This window comes from Solea solea, chromosome 17, assembly GCF_958295425.1.
Source record: "Solea solea chromosome 17, fSolSol10.1, whole genome shotgun sequence".
In the NCBI taxonomy this organism is placed as follows: Eukaryota; Metazoa; Chordata; class Actinopteri; order Pleuronectiformes; family Soleidae; genus Solea; species Solea solea.
The window spans coordinates 14,862,530-14,879,931 of record NC_081150.1 but is presented as its reverse complement, the minus strand read 5'-3'; the positions used below and the strand labels follow the sequence as shown (position 1 = coordinate 14,879,931).

Genomic DNA, 17,402 nt, shown 5'->3' with positions numbered 1-17,402 from the left:
GTCTGCAATGTGTGTGAGTCAAAGCAAATGTCATTTAACACTAACCGGGGATGACCTCAGCTCGGCCATAAACGGCAACAATAAGACAAAGTGTGTGCGCTGTCAGGTGAGTTTAACAGCTGTGTCACACAGCACTGGTTAATATTTAAGTTAGTGTGAGTCATAATGAGGGTAAACTGCACTCACATTGCCTTTAAGAGTGGTGTGATGTATTAATGGCCTGCTATTAAAATCCGGACGGCGTGCTGACACACTATAACCTCCATCAAACGTTTACTGTGGGTCCGGATTCTTTCGTTCTTTACGCTCCTCGTTGCAAGCGACCGAAGTGGTGAGTGTGACACTGAATGAGAAACAGATAACCGGCTCTAAAGTGAGTCATCTGGAGAAAAGGCAGCGAATTCATAAGAAATTTAGGTGCTTTCATACGAGGAAATGCAAAATTGATGACGTGTTCCTGCAGGTGAGGCTGGTTGGTTTTTGTTTACAAGCTCTGCCGGAGGGATATTTTCCCTCAAACATTTAAAATTCTACAAATAGATTTGTATCTATACAGCAAACATTATTTAAGGTTGACACACAGGTCAGACTGTGTGTGTGTGTGTATGTGTGTGTGAATAGCAAACAGAGTTCAAAGGGTGCTGTAATAAATACTGAATGAATGAACAATGGAATAGTTTACATATACTAAGAAGTTTGTTTTGTATGCATATACAACAAGATGTACATGCTAACTTACAGTGTGTATGTATACTGTAAATATCTAGCCTGTTTATAATGTACGTTCTTTTTGAACTTTTTATAGTCGTCGTAGGAGCTAAAAACCTTTACTTTAATTTGTATTTCTCATTTTTAAAGACCTCCCACCTGTTCATGTGCACATGGTTTTTTTAGACAATGAGGGGGAGTTTGGCTCCGGCCCGTTACGCTATTAATATCCGTTATAGATCTTAGGTTTTTTTTGTATCGTAATATTCATTCTCATCTGTGACAGTTTGTCGGTGATCACTTTGTGTAATAAACTGCACAAACTTAAATGGAGTTAAATGGCGTTTTCATTTAGGATTTAGAGTCGCTACGGTTGTATTGTTAATATCTTCCTATATTGTACTTCCACATATGTGGAAACGCATGTTTATTATATATTATCTTTACTGTCCTTGCTGCTGTGACTATGTAAATTTCCCCTTTGTGGGACTCGCCAAATGTATTATTCAAAGGTAAAAGTAAAACACCTTACAGAAGGTTCACTGCATGTGGATTCAAAATATGACTGTCAATCAGTGATTTGCATAAATACAGATGTAGATAAATAGATGTCTAGCCTACGATGCATCAGTGAGGCGTCTAATCCGTCCCCCAAATCACTCTGCAACATCTGACAACAACCACAATCATATATACAGCCAGAATCATAAAAAAAAAAACCTACCTTCAGAGACAAGAGGAGGGGTCCTGCAGCAGATGGTGTGGCCCCCACGGATCCATGAAGTCAGTATCATGGAGTCAATCTGGGATTACACAAGGAGGAGGAAGAAGAAGAAGAAGACACTGAGGCAGAATCTCAAGATGTTGGAAACAACAACCTTCCTGCCAAGTACCTGGAAAAAAATGTATGTGAGGAGCAAATTATGCAGCTTTAAATATCAACTTAGTTTAGATTTATTTTGTTGATTTATTGCACTTGCAGTTAAAACCATCCCTGGTGTTGTATTTTTAATCGCTTGTTCCTCAATGCCCAAAGTATTTAGACAGACACAGAAAGTCAAAGTCACACGATAGATCACATATATGAATTCATGATGGAGGCAGAAGTGGATTCACAGTTCCTGTGTGCCATGATGTCAAATGTGAATACACAATTTCCATCACATGCTTTGGAAAGGGAAGGGTGAAAGGGGGAAGTCCTCCATTTGTTACAATCTGCAGTCTTGCTATTTCTTACACACTGGATTTTAGGCAGGTGTACATCTTATTAGAAGTAACTGTTAAGAATGTGGTCCCACACACGGTATATGAAAATGGAAGTAGTTTTTCTGGTTGCGAAAAAAAACTAAACTCACATTTCTAAACCTTGAGTTTCGCGATTTGACAGCACCACGGCAATTTGTGCAGATGTTGCCTGCAACCGAGCGTCTGTTGGATTACATCAGCTGTCAATCACAGTGGTGTCCACTGTGCCATCCTTTTATCATCTATTTTCCTCGCTCCACGTTCCAGTGAAGACCTCAAACTAGTAATTGGGACATTAACTCCACAGGAAAATGTTAATTCATGTTATAAATCAAGTGAGAAGTCGCTCGTTAGCTCTTTAACTGACTTTAACTGAAACAGAGATTCAGGGGGGATTTAGGGGTTAGGGGTTATTTACGTCAACGACAAAACTACAGAAGAGGATCAGGGCCAAATGTAAAAAATGTAAAAAACAAACAAACAGCCTGTCATGTGAGATTAAATTAGATCTAAATACACTATACAATGCAATGGTGTGAACCATTGCCTATATTACGTCAAATAAACTAAAGTATCTGTGGAACGTGATCAACTCTTCTTAAAATATAAAACCCAACATTTTACACTAATGGCGACTACGAATAATTTACGTGTATATCTATATATTAAATATAATCTGTATAAATGTGTGTAATATAGATATAAATGTACGTGTTAATGGTGCGTTTACTTTAACTCGTCATCTACTACAACACAGCTCTGTTGTGTTCTTTTTACGAGCAGCACGTGAAGGCACCGTAGCTCCTTCCTCGAGCCTCCCGGGGAGACTCGTGATTGGCTGACAGTGACATCATCCTCCTCCTTGTATGTGGGACTGACGGCGTTGAAGCTCCTCCCCCTTATCCTCCTCGTCCCCCTCCATCCACACAGCGGAGGCAGCGGGCTCGGCGAGGCCACGCCCATCGCGGGGGTGGGGCCGGACCTTACTGTACCAAAAACGGTGCAAATGTAATATTAATGAAGTCGCGCATTGGCTCAGAGTGGCGTCAATCCGCGCGTGTAGGCTGGCAGACGTGCTCCCGTGTTATTTCTGGGGGGAGCAGCAGGGTTAAAGTACTAAAAAAAAAATGTTGCCGATCCACAACACGGGGATGGACTGAATGGAGGCAACGTTGTCCGCGAGCGAGACGAGCGAGAGCAGCATAACAGTCGTTCATCCATCCACAGCGCAGCGCGAGACTCTCCGGTAAGAAGCACATCCGAGGCAAGTTTGAGTGATTAAATATAATCCGAGGCACAAGTTGTTGTTGAAATGCACAGTCATAGAGATTTCTATTATTAATGACGAGGAATTTTAAAAATTGCTGCAACCGTTTTATTCTTAATTGTATCTCAATATTGAGATAAAAGTTAAACCCCCTCCTTTTCTTTTTTTTTTCTTTTAAAATACAGCCATGTCATATTTCTCTCTATATTTTACATTTGATTATATATGTAATTCATGCTGGTGTGAAATTTTTGGTTGGATTTCCTCCAGTGATCCAGCTCAGCTCAGCTCGCCTCGTCCTCAGAAGCCAGCTCACACATTCTCGGCACGTTCTCATGCCGGTTTCTTCAATGAATTTTTGGCCATGAATGATTTGTGCTGAGGCTGAACCTGCAGCGATGGCCGGGACAGGCAAACAAAAATGTATAAATAAAATAAATAAAAGAGAAGAGAAGCTCGGCGGGTGTCATTTACGCAATGTGCCACGATGACATGCTTTTTATTTTAATAATTTTTTTTAAACAAACGCTCAGGCTGCAGATCAAAAGAAAAATGCCACCCCATTTATTTCTTCTTCTTTTTTTTTCATGTACTCAGACTTTTCCATCAGAGGGGAGAGAGAGACCAAACTGCGGCGTGGCTGATGCAGTATTTTATTTTCTCTCTCTCTCTCTCTCGCTCTCTCTCTTTCTCTCTGCAAGCTTTGGATCAGAGAGTCCAGGGTTGGAGTGAATAAAAAAATCCAACATCACACACACATGTACAGTATAGAGCTGGGGGATGATTCACATCAAATACAGCTCCAACTGCAGACAGATTAGATGATTCCACTGTGGATAAATATTATTATTCGTGAACAGTTTGTCACAAGTCTTCTCACCAACTTGGGTGTTGCCCTGCAGGTGTTGACACTACTAATATTCGGCTCCAGCAGCCGTTGTCTTATCTGCACGTTGATCAAACAGACAAGAGGTTGCATGGCCCTGTGTGATCACTCTCGTCCTCATGTCTTCCTTCTTTCTTGTTGTCCCTCCCTTTACAGAGCGGCTTGTTGAGTTCTCCATAGACGTCCAGCCCTCGGCCTCCCCATGCCTCCATCTCCTCTCGACGACAGAATTGTGGTGGCGCTGCCAAGGCCAATCCGACCTCAGGAACTCCAACTGCGCCTGGACACCAGCTACCTGGACTCCATCGCCAGCAGCAGCAGCAGCAGCAGCAGCAGCAGTGTGTGCAGCGAGAGCAGCGAGACAGTAATCAGCACCACCGTGGTGACGATCCGAGCGACGGCTAATCTTGTGACGTATATGCCCTCATCCAAGGGCTCCACGCGCTCATTGTCGTGTGGATGCAGCAGTGCCAGCTGTTGCTCTGTGACTACCTATGAGAAGGACAGCCAGAGCCTCAGCCACAGCCCGGTGAGCGCCAGCAGCCCCAACCTCAGCTATGCCACGCCTCCCACGCCGATGGTCAGCAACCACGAGGCACGAAGCACCCCCAGCCTCACCTCGGGAACTCCAAAGGCCATATCCACCGTGAGGGTCATCCATGCCAACGAGCTGGCCAAGCGCATGACCTGCTGCCCCATGGGGCACCCCATAGGGCCAGTGCCGGTGATCATCGACTGTCGGCCCTTCATGGAGTACAACAAGAGGCACATCCGTGGGGCCGTGCACATCAACTGCTCCGACAAGATCAGCCGGCGGCGGCTGCAGCAGGGCAAGATCACTGTGCTGGACCTGATCTCCTGCCGGGAGGGCAAGGACTCCTTTAAGGGCATCTTCTCCAAAGAGATTGTGGTTTACGATGAGAACACGGCGGACCCCAACCGGCTCACCTCGTCCCAGCCGCTGCACGTGGTCCTGGAGTCGCTGAGAAGGGAGGGCAAGGACCCCATCATCCTCAAAGGTAAGGTTTGATGAGGATTTTTGTTGAAGAACATTATTTATATTCTGCATCTTTCATCTGAAAACAGGCTCCGCCAAGCACTACTATCAGACCTGACTGAGGGAGCGTTTGCGTGTATACAGCAGTTGCACAAAGGCGGTTGGGGACAAGAAGCATTTATCCCGTCAAAGAGCTGAATGATCAGGGTTTTCTGAGCAGTAGAATTCTCCTCTTTTTGTGGACACTTCTTTGTGTTTTCAGTCATACTCCAACCCGTTTGCCGCCGTCTCACTTTACTAATGCAGTGTTGCTGTTGGCTACTTCTGTCTTGACATAAAACAAATCACTTCCTGTGTGCAGTGCAGGAATGTGGCTGGGCGACACAAGACCTAAACACTGCTATACTGAGAGAGAGAGAGAGAGAGAGAGAGCGCGAATACATGTGGCACCAATAGGAACTCATTTAACAAAAGCTAAAATGTAATGTGCATTTGTTGATTTTGAAAAGTTCTGCACCACAAGACGGGGAAAGATTGATTCCCCCTATTAAAAGAGGCAGAAAGATACATTTTCACAGGCCTTTGTCGACTCTGGCTGGAGTGAATTTTAGTTTAAGAAATGTGAAAACAATTGCGTGATTGAGCCGTTACAGAGGTTCAAGTGGAAGTGGAATACAAACTGATATGTAAAACGGTGTGAAAGCAAAAGCAGTGGGCGAGTAAAGCTTCTAAAGTTTCTAAATTTTGACCTTTACTTTACTTCAACAAACCTCTGGCACTGGTTACACTCTGTCTACCCTCACACATAAACACACACTCACTGGCCACTTTGTTAGGCACACATGACACATATTAGTGTCCAGTGTGGTCTTCTGCTGCTGTAGATGACCACATCTTTAGAGTTCAGAGAGCTTCATACCGTGGTTGTTAAACGTAGTTATTGGAGTTACTGTTGCCTTCCTATCATTTCATTCTCCTCTGACCTCCAGCATCAACAAGGCATTTACTCCTGGAGAACTGCTGGATTTCTCTCTCTTTTTTTTGGACCCCTATCTGTAAACCCTGGTAATGGTTGTGTGTGAAAATCCCAGTTGATCAGCAGTTTCTGACACACTGAGAACAGCCCTTTTGGCAACAATAATGCCACATTTAAATTCATTTAATTCACCATTTGGTCAGTTTGAACTTGGGCAGGTCGTCTTGACCACTTATTCATGCCCTAAAATGCATTAAGGTGCCGTCATGTGATTGGCTGAATAAATATTTGCACTGTGGCAGGTGAGCTTAACTACCAGGTGTCTTGTTTGACACATTTGGCAGGGAGAGTGAGTGTGTATTAGGAGCTGGAGGAGTAAGTATAGGAGGCTGGACTGGGAATTTTTGTTTCCTGAATGCCTCCCAGTCACTGTCTCACTGTAAAATCACAGCACCTTGATCTCGCTTTGATGGAGGAGGCAGGTCCGTCTGAAGCTCGCCTCAGTGGGAGGAACCGGCCGACCACCTTGCTCTTCCCTCTCCTGCTTCACGTCTTGCCGCCACCCTCTCTGTCATAAAACCAAATGACTTTTATTTTCATTTGACTGCATGTGCTCAAACATTTTGTGTCATAGTTCATAAAAAACCAGCCCTAAGCACAACATTTGTAACGTTTGAGCCTCATTTGAGTCATAATTATTTTTGCTACTAAACCTTTATGTCTCTCTATAATGTAATGGTGGTTAAATATTCACTCCCTCATAATAACTAGGGGGTTTTAACTAAGGGGAAGTTGGCAGAGATTGTTATCACAAGTAAGCAGTAATAGTGAAATATTTCAAACATGTATGAATGACGCTGAATAACTGACTCGTGTTCCATTATTTGCTGTTACCAGCAGGTCTTACTTGTCATGATTTATTGTAAATATGCTCCAGTGGAAACACACAAGTTTCCGTTCAGGATCTGCTGCAGCAGCACGGCGCAGTGATACGTTACATGTAACCTGTCAGAACTGCCATAAACAACGTGTCAGTTGTGTCGCAAGGGTTTGGGGTAAAGAGTGGGAAACAGCGGGTTTCTGTGGCGTGAGAGGGCCCCAGCGAGGCAGAAGCAGTTATTTCAGAGCAGGAACTGAGCCACGGGCTTTGTGAAAGTGATAGAAACATGTTTCATGTTTTGTTTTTTTTCCTGCGCAACTTTAGTCGAAGATAATGACAGACGGTCACACTCGACAGATTCTGTCTGACAGCGACATGCTGCTTCTGGAGCTTCTGTTATTCCCAGTTAACTGTGAAAATAAGGTGTTTTTTTGACTTGAAGAACAAAGATGAGCCAAAACAGCAAGTTGTTTTTAACAGTTAGTGCTTGATAAATGTTTAGCAACAATAAACCGAGATGAATTAAATGTCAGTTTGTCGATAGTGGTACACAAGTCACTGAATAAGGTCATACTCTGAAATAGTTAAAATGTAAAGTATGTCACATTATGTAGACATGTGCAGCTTGTTTATTAATTTATTATATATATATATTCAAATGTGATATATAGGCCGCAAAACCACAAAATAGATATAACAGCAACGTTTCCATTGCAGTGACTCAGGTTTGATTCCACCTACGTTAATTTTCATCCATTAAAGGCAATAAATAAATAAAAATAAAATAATAGCCGTTCAGTGTTTGAGAGGGAGTGGGATGAAGTAACACAGGCACGTTTTAATCAAATAATAATGTCCTATTTGCATTTTTCAGAGAGGTGTATACATAAAGTCGCCATGAGTCATCATCGAACTTTGCTCAGAAACATGTAAACAGGAAGACGAACGCAGCAAGAGTCTCATAGCAACTCATATAAACATCATCGTCAAAATAGCATTATTATCACAATAAGGTCAACAGTCGGATCATTGGTGCAGCACAGTCACCACGTCTCCATTCCATTACATCATGTTTATTTGCACAACACAGAGCAGTTTTGGGTATTTCTGGAACCACGAATCATAAGCTTTGACATATTGACATAATATGAAGTGGATGTGGCTAAAAAAAAGAAAAATGTTTTTTACACGACCCGATAGAGTTGTTTATCAGAACTTTTTTAGTTGCAAAGACCTGCCTGCACGAGACACTTTCAACAAAACATGCACAATTTTGGACTATGGAATCAAAATTACTAGTTTAACCTCCACCACCACCACCACTAGTACTACTACTAGTACTATTACTACTAATACTCTTAACTTGAGAACCCAGAGCTCAAACCACTGTTATGGATTTCCGCAGTGTCAATAGGGATATATATCTTGATTCAAACCAAACTACACAGTAACAAATGACTTGGGGGCTAATGACCATCTAATCTGGTCAGGAGGGGGCTGGTCCTGAGGAAAAAAGTGGGAAAAACACCTGATTAGTAGCGTGTGGGCAATATGATCTTACAATTATAACACAGTATTCCATCACGATATCACAACGATATTTGTGATGATATATCACAGATTTCAAAGTAAAAGTCTACGGAATGACATTCACTTCCTGAATAAAAACATATATATGAAGCAAAATAAATCTATTAATATGAAAAACCAGACGTACCAGAAGTAAATAATAACATGGACAATTTAAACTGAATGTCTTATTACTTTTTTGACAATATTGCTGTTAATATAGTTGCGGGCCATGTTTTCATTGTAACATGATATTAAGTGGTGGGCCACATGTAAAGGACATTCTGACATCTCTGCACTAGTACATGCTTTTCTTTTTTTCTGTGTGGTTATTAAATATCAAAAAGTCCCTTATTTCACAAAATTAACAGTTGTTCCTGAATCTGAGTTCATGTCCATGCCACAACCAAAATGGTGCTTTTACTTTCTTGGTCCTTTATATTTTTAGTTGTTCTGCTTACCAACAACAATAATAATAATAATAATATTACATAGCTGAATATACATTCTATATTATTTTACATACAGTGAATATTTTGATTATCCGTCGTCTGGTTTGGCCTCAAATATCCCTTTAGCTCAGTTTCACCTAAATGTGGCGCATCGTCCACGCTTAAGTCTGTAATGGAAACTAAAAATAAAAGAAAAATATCATCATCACTGGAATGTCCCTCCATGTTTAGTACTTCCCTTTGGAGTATAATTATTACTACAACACCCCCACCCCACTTCAGGCTGAGCCAGTATCACACTAATGTCCAGTTTATGTCTGTAGTCATAGATGAACAGTTAGGTGATCTCCATGTGTCTGCTCACTGTGGGGGAATTTGTGTGATGACCTCACTTATACCATGAAATAGAGAGAGTGTGTGTGTTGTTACCTCTTTAGGACATTTCTTGGCATAAACACTGACCTTGTAAGGACCTATTAGTCCTCATGGAGACTAAAACCTGGTCCTAATGAGGCAGCTGGTTTAAAACTGTAGTGTAAAGCAGCTCATCAAGACGAGAAAGGCTCTATATTAAAGACAGACCATGACCAACTCTTTTTCTTATGAATTTATTTGGTAGTTACGATTAACAAAGATAGTTAGAGGAAATGTGGTGGAGTAAAAGTTAAAGTTGCTAGAAATATATAACAAAGTACAGTAAAGAAGCATTTGTACTTACTTACATTACAACACTGGTTTAAGTAAGTGTGTTATAGTGTATGACATGTGTAGTTTTAGCATGTAGTTCTAGTGAAATTTTAGCATGTAGTTCTAGTGTAATTTTAGCATGTAGTTCTAGTGTAATTTTAGCATGTAGTTCTAGTGTGTTATAGTGTAGTTTTAGCATGTAGTTCTAGTGAAATTTTAGCATGTAGTTCTAGTGTAATTTTAGCATGTAGTTCTAGTGTAATTTTAGCATGTAGTTCTAGTGTGTTATAGTGTAGTTTTAGCATGTAGTTCTAGTGAAATTTTAGCATGTAGTTCTAGTGTAATTTTAGCATGTAGTTCTAGTGTGTTATAGTGTAGTTTTAGCATGTAGTTCTAGTGTAGTTTTAGCATGAAGTTCTAGTGTACTTATAGTGTACTTTTAGCATGTAGTTCTAGTGTGTTATAGTGTAGTTTTAGCATGTAGTTCTAGTGTGTTATGGTGTAGTTTAAGTGTAATTTGATCATGTAGTTCTAGTGTGTTAGTGTAGTTTTAGCATGTAGTTCTAGTGTGTTATAGTGTAGTTTTAGCATGTAGTTCTAGTGTGTTATAGTGTAGTTTTTAGCATGTAGTTCTACTGTAGTTACAGTGTAGTTTTAGCATGTAGTTCTAGTGTAGTTTCAGCATGTAGTTCTAGTGTAGTTTTAGCATGTAGTTCTAGTGTGTTATAGTGTAGTTTTAGCATGTTGGTCTAGTGTGTTATAGTGTAGTTTAAGTGTAATTTTAGCATGTAGTTCTCGTGTAGCATTAAGTCATTTATTTATTTAAAGTTGCTAGAAATATAAATAAGTAGATACGTGAGTATTTGTACTTCGTTATATTACAACACTGTTTAGCACTGGTGATGGTGAAGTATAAAAATAACACTTTGTTAAGGGCTGCCTAAGTCCTAAGAAGAATATCTTCACAAACGTGTGTGTGTGTGTGTGTGTGATGGTGTAACACTTTCCATTTTCCACCCCTCCCCCACAACTGAAGGGAAACTTTGGCTGATGGCATCACTGGCAACAGGTGCAAAGCAGTTATTTGGAGAAGTGCAGATGTCCAGTGAGGAGAGATTAAACATTAATTGCATCCATTTACCTGCAGCGTAACAAGGGGGATTTCTCTCATGTTGTTTCACGGGTGGAAAGTGTCTCTGCTTCTCAAAACAGTGGACAGTTGACCTGGATAAGATGTGTGTGCAACATTTAGCTCGACTTGGCCGTCATGTGTGTCGTGTTGTGGACACAAGCACGAGTGAGTGTATTCTAAGCCGCCGTTGAGAATTGAACTCTAAACCCCTGACATTACTAGTTTCAGCTACAGGGGGCCATTTGCATTTAGAGCAAAGTCATGGTTTAAAAAAGGAAACATTAAACAATGTTCAACAGGTCTATTGTTTAAATTTTAAGAGGTTATATATAGCATACGTATAATTGCGATCATTAAGTCCACATTATTGGAGAGCCTTGGTTGCCAGGAGTTACCGAAACATGTTATGACATTACATGCTTTATATATGCTTTATGCTTTTATATATATATATATATATATATATATATTAATATTTTTTTTATGGATATGCGTTCACAGGAGGCCTTGGCAGCTTCAGGCAGAGCCACGAGAACCTGTGCGAGCATTCACTGCACCTTCACGAGGGCTTGGACATGGGTGCAGCCGCCGGCCTGACGGGGGCGCTACCTCACTCCCTGCCCTCCACCCCAGACATAGAGAACGCGGAGCTGACACCAATCCTGCCGTTCCTCTACCTGGGGAACGAGCAGGACGCTCAGGACATCAACCTGCTGCAGCGCCTAAACATCGGCTACATCCTCAACGTGACCACGCACCTGCCGCTCTACCACTATGACACGGGCCTCTTCATATACAAGCGCCTCCCTGCCACCGACAGCAACAAGCAGAACCTGCGACAGTACTTCGAGGAGGCGTTTGAATTCATCGGTATGGAAACGGTCACGTCGTGTTGCTTTAGACCTTTTCAAATCACGGTTCTATAGAGACTTGTGAGGTTAAACCTGCAATCTTCTCATGAGTGAGAGAAATAGAAATAACTGTTTGCACTACAGCGTTATGTTTTATAAATTCTAGTTTGGAAGAATGATCATATGGTGACACTTCATCATCATGTTAAAAGGAACTGTGTCAGTCTTTACTCTTTACATCCCCTGAATCCATATTATCTTTTGAAAATTGATGACAAAACTGAATCTGTGGAGACTGAAATCCTACATTTTGGAGACAAAGACAGTGTTGTGTAAAAAGAACAACTCCTGTACATGGTTATGTCCTTTTTTAAGTGGTATAGCAAACTGTTATTATTACTAAAATAAAGGAGGTCAGTGAGGTGCAGAGATGTGATCGTCGAACATATTTCTCTGTCAACACCTACTCAGACACCTCAGGGTGTCAGCCAGTAACAAACACCTAATCCAGGGCCAGTGTTCTCTATAATCTAAATTCACCTCAAGGTGAATACAATCCTTAATAATGTTAATACTGAATGGATGGATTAAAAGAAGCATGAGGCAAAAGATCACCTGCTTTGTAACTGTAACTTCCACCCTGACTATACAGTATAAAAAGGAAATAGTTCATTTTTGACATTTAAAGTCATACAAGTACGTTTGATAATAAATAGGGTTAATATGGACGCACCTGATGGACATGATCTGTGTACACACACATGGTCCCTTTAAAATAAGCAGTATTTAGAGTAGTGCAGTTACGGGTCTTGGGTATTCTTGATATAAATAAAGGACACTAGTTGAACTGCAGTGCTTTTATCAAACAGTCAATCTGCATTATTCTTTGTATTTGCAGGAACTTGAACTTCCCTGTCGATTATATTTGACTTTAATGACTGTTTTGTGTTGTTCCTCTTTGCAGAGGAAGCACATCAAGCAGGTATGGGCCTTCTGATCCACTGCCAGGCAGGCGTGTCCCGTTCCGCCACCATCGTGATCGCCTACCTGATGAAGCACACCTGGATGACTATGACGGACGCCTACAAGTTTGTCAAAACCAGGAGGCCCATCATCTCCCCGAACCTCAACTTCATGGGACAACTGTTGGAGTTCGAGGAGGACCTGAACAACGGAATAACGCCGCGAATCCTCACGCCAAAGTTAATCGGCGTGGAGACTGTTGTGTAAAACTAAGCCCCCTCTTCTGAATTGTACTGTTTTTTTTCCAAGAGAGACCAGCTGGTTTTTTTTTGAAGCATGAGTGAGAAAGACGCTGTGTTCTTCTCGAATCTCCTCATGCTCATCTTGGACTCTCTGGAGTTTGCCAAAGCTGTGGGTCAGTGGTGATGAAAAATGCCAAAAATCCCTGCTGTTTGGACCTGGCCGATGTCCGGGGCTGAGGAGATGAGTTAGAGAGGCGGAGAGAAGAAGGGGAGGAAGCGGTCAGTGGGATAGATTTCCATTTGTGATCGCAGAGGCGGAGTGAATACTTAGGGAGAAGAAAATCAGTTTGGGAAAGATATACTCTATCCTTAAGGGTAATTACTGAAGAAAAAAAGAGAAAGAAACTCCTACTAAAGCTCACACTGTGGCACAGTTTTTGTTTGGCGACTCGGGCAGAGTTGGCCACAGCAGTGCCTGAGAAGAAAAAACAAAAGAAAAAAGAAGTAGAAGACATGTTTGGTGTGTTAATGTTGTTGTTCTATTTTTATACAGGGGTTTATGGGGGTGACCATGACGAGCCCGTGGTGGCTCACTGTGCAATAATTTCAGAACGGAATGCAACCGAGACCTTGATCTTATGTGTATATATGGGTAATGATTACAAAACGTTTCCAGCGCTTTGCTGAAATGTCATTCTCGATGTGTTTGTTTGTAATTACTTTTGTCAGTCCAACCACAATTTCATGTTGATGTTTTTTTTTTGCTTCACATTTATTTTATTGTTTTTTTGCCCATTCCTGCATCCACAGAAGCATATGTTTTAGGTGTCTGCAGAGCCATGTAGCCATGTGAGTTTTCTATGCATGGCTGGAAGAAAAAAAAAAAAAAACTTCAGTGAATATTATTACAAAACAGGGCTACTGGTGATGTTTGATGTAACAGGGGCACAAATTTCACTGCCTGCTTCTGCCTCCTGTGTTCTATTCTTTTTGCTCCACTTCACACTTAAACCACCTCTGTTGTTATGTACTCCGGGGGTCGGGGGTCAAAGTTTCCCTTTCTGTGCAAGGTTCTGAATTACGTACGTACATTTTTTTATTATCGGCCCATTTTCGTGATGGTGAATACGCAGGACAACTTAAGTTTCAAGGTCCTGGTGTACTTCCGCACACATGCCTATCGCGGACCCTAGTATACTTGCGCAGAAGGGTCCTGTAGTATCCCACTTCCCCATCGGGTGGCGGTACAAGTCTGGACGCAGGGAACAACAAACTACCAAAGAAGAAGAGAACAATGCTACAGCTCCTTAGGACACGTCTGGTTGAACTAGACACACCCAACGCGCTCTCTGCGAGTGGTTCCAAAATCTGGGCTTGCACGCACTGCCTGCACGTGGATGGCGCAATTTGGTCCGTGCGAGTTGTGCACAGAAGTATACCAGGGCCTTGATTCCATGCAGATAGCAACATACTTTCTGCTTCACGTGTGGAACGTTCGGGTGGCGGTTTAAATTTGATATGAAAGGAGAAAATGTCTCTCCGCAGAGACAGAACGTGGAAACTCTGACCCCAGTCCTTCCCGTCTCTTGTAGCTGCATGGTCTCTTTTGTTGTTGTTGTTGTTGTCATAGCATTTTCAACTATGATTTGGGTCATTCTCAAGTAGCAGAGTAGAGGTACTACGACAGATTATCAGGGCCAAACTGAATAATTCATTTGGTTACATCCGAGTTCTGTTGCTATATTCTTTATTAACAATACATTAGATAATGATAAAAAGGAATCTCACAAAATTACGACTTTATTCTTGTAAAATTACGACTTTATTCTTGTAAAGTTACGACTTTATTCTTGTAAAATTACCACTTTATTCTCGGAAAATTACTTCTTTATTCTCGTAATATGACATTTTTAAAATTACAACTTTATTCTGATAATAGTACGACTTTATTCTGATAATTTTACGATTTTATTCTCGTAAAATGATGACTTTTATCTCATAATATTAGTACTTTTTAATTACTACGTCTTTATTCTCGAAAGATTAAATCTTTTTTTCTCTCTTCAGTTTGGCACTAATACTCTGTCGTGAGGTACACACACACACACACACACACCAAAAAAAACAAAACCTAGAAAACAAAACACACACCTCCTCCCGTGGGTCACAGTTTTAGTTTGAGTGACACGGCCCTTGTTTTATCTGTCACGCCTGTCACTGACACTGAGCTACAGTAATGTGAGCTCTTCTGCCTCGTGGAGGTATAAGAGCCGCTGTCACGTGCAGTTCGAGTGCCTCTATCAATGCCTTAATTCATGTGACACCGGTGGGCCTGTGCCTGGCGCACCGTCACGTGTGGAGGAAACGCTGATCGCACCGAGGTCCGAATCCAAGGTTGCTCCAAAAAGACAAAAGCTGTGTGTAACATAAACCATGATCTCACCATATCCTGATATAATTGTACGTGCATTTGTGTCGGCTGCATTTAAAAGATGCTGAAAAATCCTATGCGTGAATTGTAAATCGGGCGCAGTAAAGAAAGAGTATATGCACACATAAGAAGTTCATCCTGTAGCATTGGCAAACACTTATCCTCACGCCTTCGATCATATTCAAACCACCGACTTTTTGAATTACAGGTGAAAAAGAATCAAAATTTATACTTATTTATAAAAAAAAGGGGGGGGGGGCATTTTTAAGTACCCAGGTGGGATGCATGCGTTTTAAAGTGTAGTTTACTCGTCTTTTCAACTACCTGAATACAGCGGAGCACACAGTAACACCTTGGCAGGCTTTAGCCAGTGTTGTCTGAGAGCCTCGAGTGTCCCAAAAATCTTTCCCTTTGAACTAAGAATAGTTCCTGTTTAGCCCAAATTAATTTTTAACTTGATTAACCCGAGGGCTGATTAAGATTTTTCTGAGATGTAAAAGATGCGAGCGGTCCTTTGATACAAGTTTAAACATGACAGGGGGGAAAAAAAGAAGGAAAAAGATGACATTTAGCAGCTTCCTCACAAACGACGGTTCCCGCTCTGTTCCGTTTATGTTCCCCTTGTTTCTGTGCGGCTCTCGTCGTCTGTTTGCATTAGAATAAAGGCGTAAAAACGAAGCACAGGTACAATAATCCATCACTTTCAAAGTGCTAGAAGAAACTTTTCTTTCGTAAGTTCAGTGCTGAACCCAAAGCGACACACGGTGCACTCAGTCAGGCTTTTACAACACAGACATTGAAACAATAAAGCTTAAAAAAAAAATATATATATATCCCTCATGTGAAAAGAAATCATCCTATGCAAGAACAAAACTAACAGGTTTTTATTTTTAACCCGACTGTCATTAAAGAGTGACTTTGCAGCCTCACACTGAAGTGAGACGCGAGTGTGAGTTAATGACTTCATACGGTGGTGACGCACCCTCACTTGTTATTTCTGTTGGGGCTGTCATTGGCGTCGACTGGTGCTCCACAATATGTTTAAAAAAAATAAATAAAAGGGTATTTACTGTAATGACCATTTATCTCATACGTTTAGTAGCTTGTGCTTTTGTTTTCAGTGACCACCATTTCGGAAAAGAAAAAAGAGAGCGCTTTTCATCTGAGCCAGTGTTATAAAAAACGATGTATCTTTTTCGTCCGCAGTGGCACACGATGGCTTTTTTTGGTACGTAATGACCTGTCTGACTGAACAATGTAAAGTGTCGTGCCGAAAAGAAGAAGCATGCTGTGTGCTCCCCTGCTCTGTGAGGAGAAAAAAAAAACGCCAAAACACTCGCAGTCACAACGGTGCTGTCCATCCTTACTGTCGAGGTCACGGCCCCGAACGACCACGGCTCCCTTTTATTTGGAAAGAAACACGGTTCTTGTATCTGGACGACAGATATGGAGCCGTCACGTCTGATGTGCACTCACTTTCACGAGAAGACTTGTTTCAGAGTCTCTCGTCCTCGTGCTCGGAGGCTTCGGGTTGGATAAAACGGGCTTTCGCTCTACAAATCTCTGTATCTCTCTTGTCTCTGTAGTCGACAGTCAAGTATATACAGTATATAAATATATATCTATTTTCTTTGTATACATATATTCATTACTATTTTTGCACTGACCTACGGACAGATGGATTTATTTTTTCCACAAAAGGGTGCTATTATAACGGAGGCCTTCTCCCACACACCTTTTTTTGCATGACTTGCTCAGAAGTCCTCGACTGGTCTGTCATCTCTCCTACTCTTCTCCTACTACTCCTTAAACTATTGCAATTGAAGCACTGTAATTTTTGTAATCCCTACTTGTGAGCTTTGAAATAAACAGGGGAGGCTTCAACTTTGTTCTGGTGTCCTGCTCCTTTTTGATTTGATTTTGTTTTTCCAATCGCCCGCTTTCTCTCCCGCAACTACAGGATAAAAGGGAAACGTGTTTCTCGTTTGTTTCAGTGTTCTGACATTCGGCGAAAAATATTTAGATGTAAAAAAATAAAAAAAATAAAAATCTGAAATGAGCCAGATGTGTTTTTTTATGTTGCATGTAAGTGTTTAAAGCTGAAAAACGATTATCA

General features: G+C 41.3%; 1 protein-coding gene across 3 annotated transcripts; it reads left to right on the top strand.

The window, feature by feature from the left end:
* Nucleotides 1-238: 238 nt before the first annotated feature.
* Nucleotides 239-17,175, top strand: dusp10 (dual specificity phosphatase 10). 3 transcript variants are annotated; one of them, XM_058613587.1, is made up of 4 exons: nucleotides 239-331; nucleotides 4,263-5,125; nucleotides 11,301-11,669; nucleotides 12,615-17,175. In XM_058613587.1, the coding sequence occupies exons 2-4, from the start codon at nucleotides 4,309-4,311 to the stop codon at nucleotides 12,878-12,880; spliced, it is 1,452 nt and encodes a 483-aa protein (XP_058469570.1). In that variant the 5' UTR covers nucleotides 239-331; nucleotides 4,263-4,308; the 3' UTR covers nucleotides 12,881-17,175. The 3 variants fall into 3 exon arrangements, with proteins under 3 accessions (XP_058469570.1, XP_058469569.1, XP_058469568.1); XM_058613586.1 differs by lacking the exon at nucleotides 239-331 and adding an exon at nucleotides 2,961-3,217; XM_058613585.1 differs by lacking the exon at nucleotides 239-331 and adding an exon at nucleotides 2,963-3,199.
* Nucleotides 17,176-17,402: the final 227 nt, after the last annotated feature.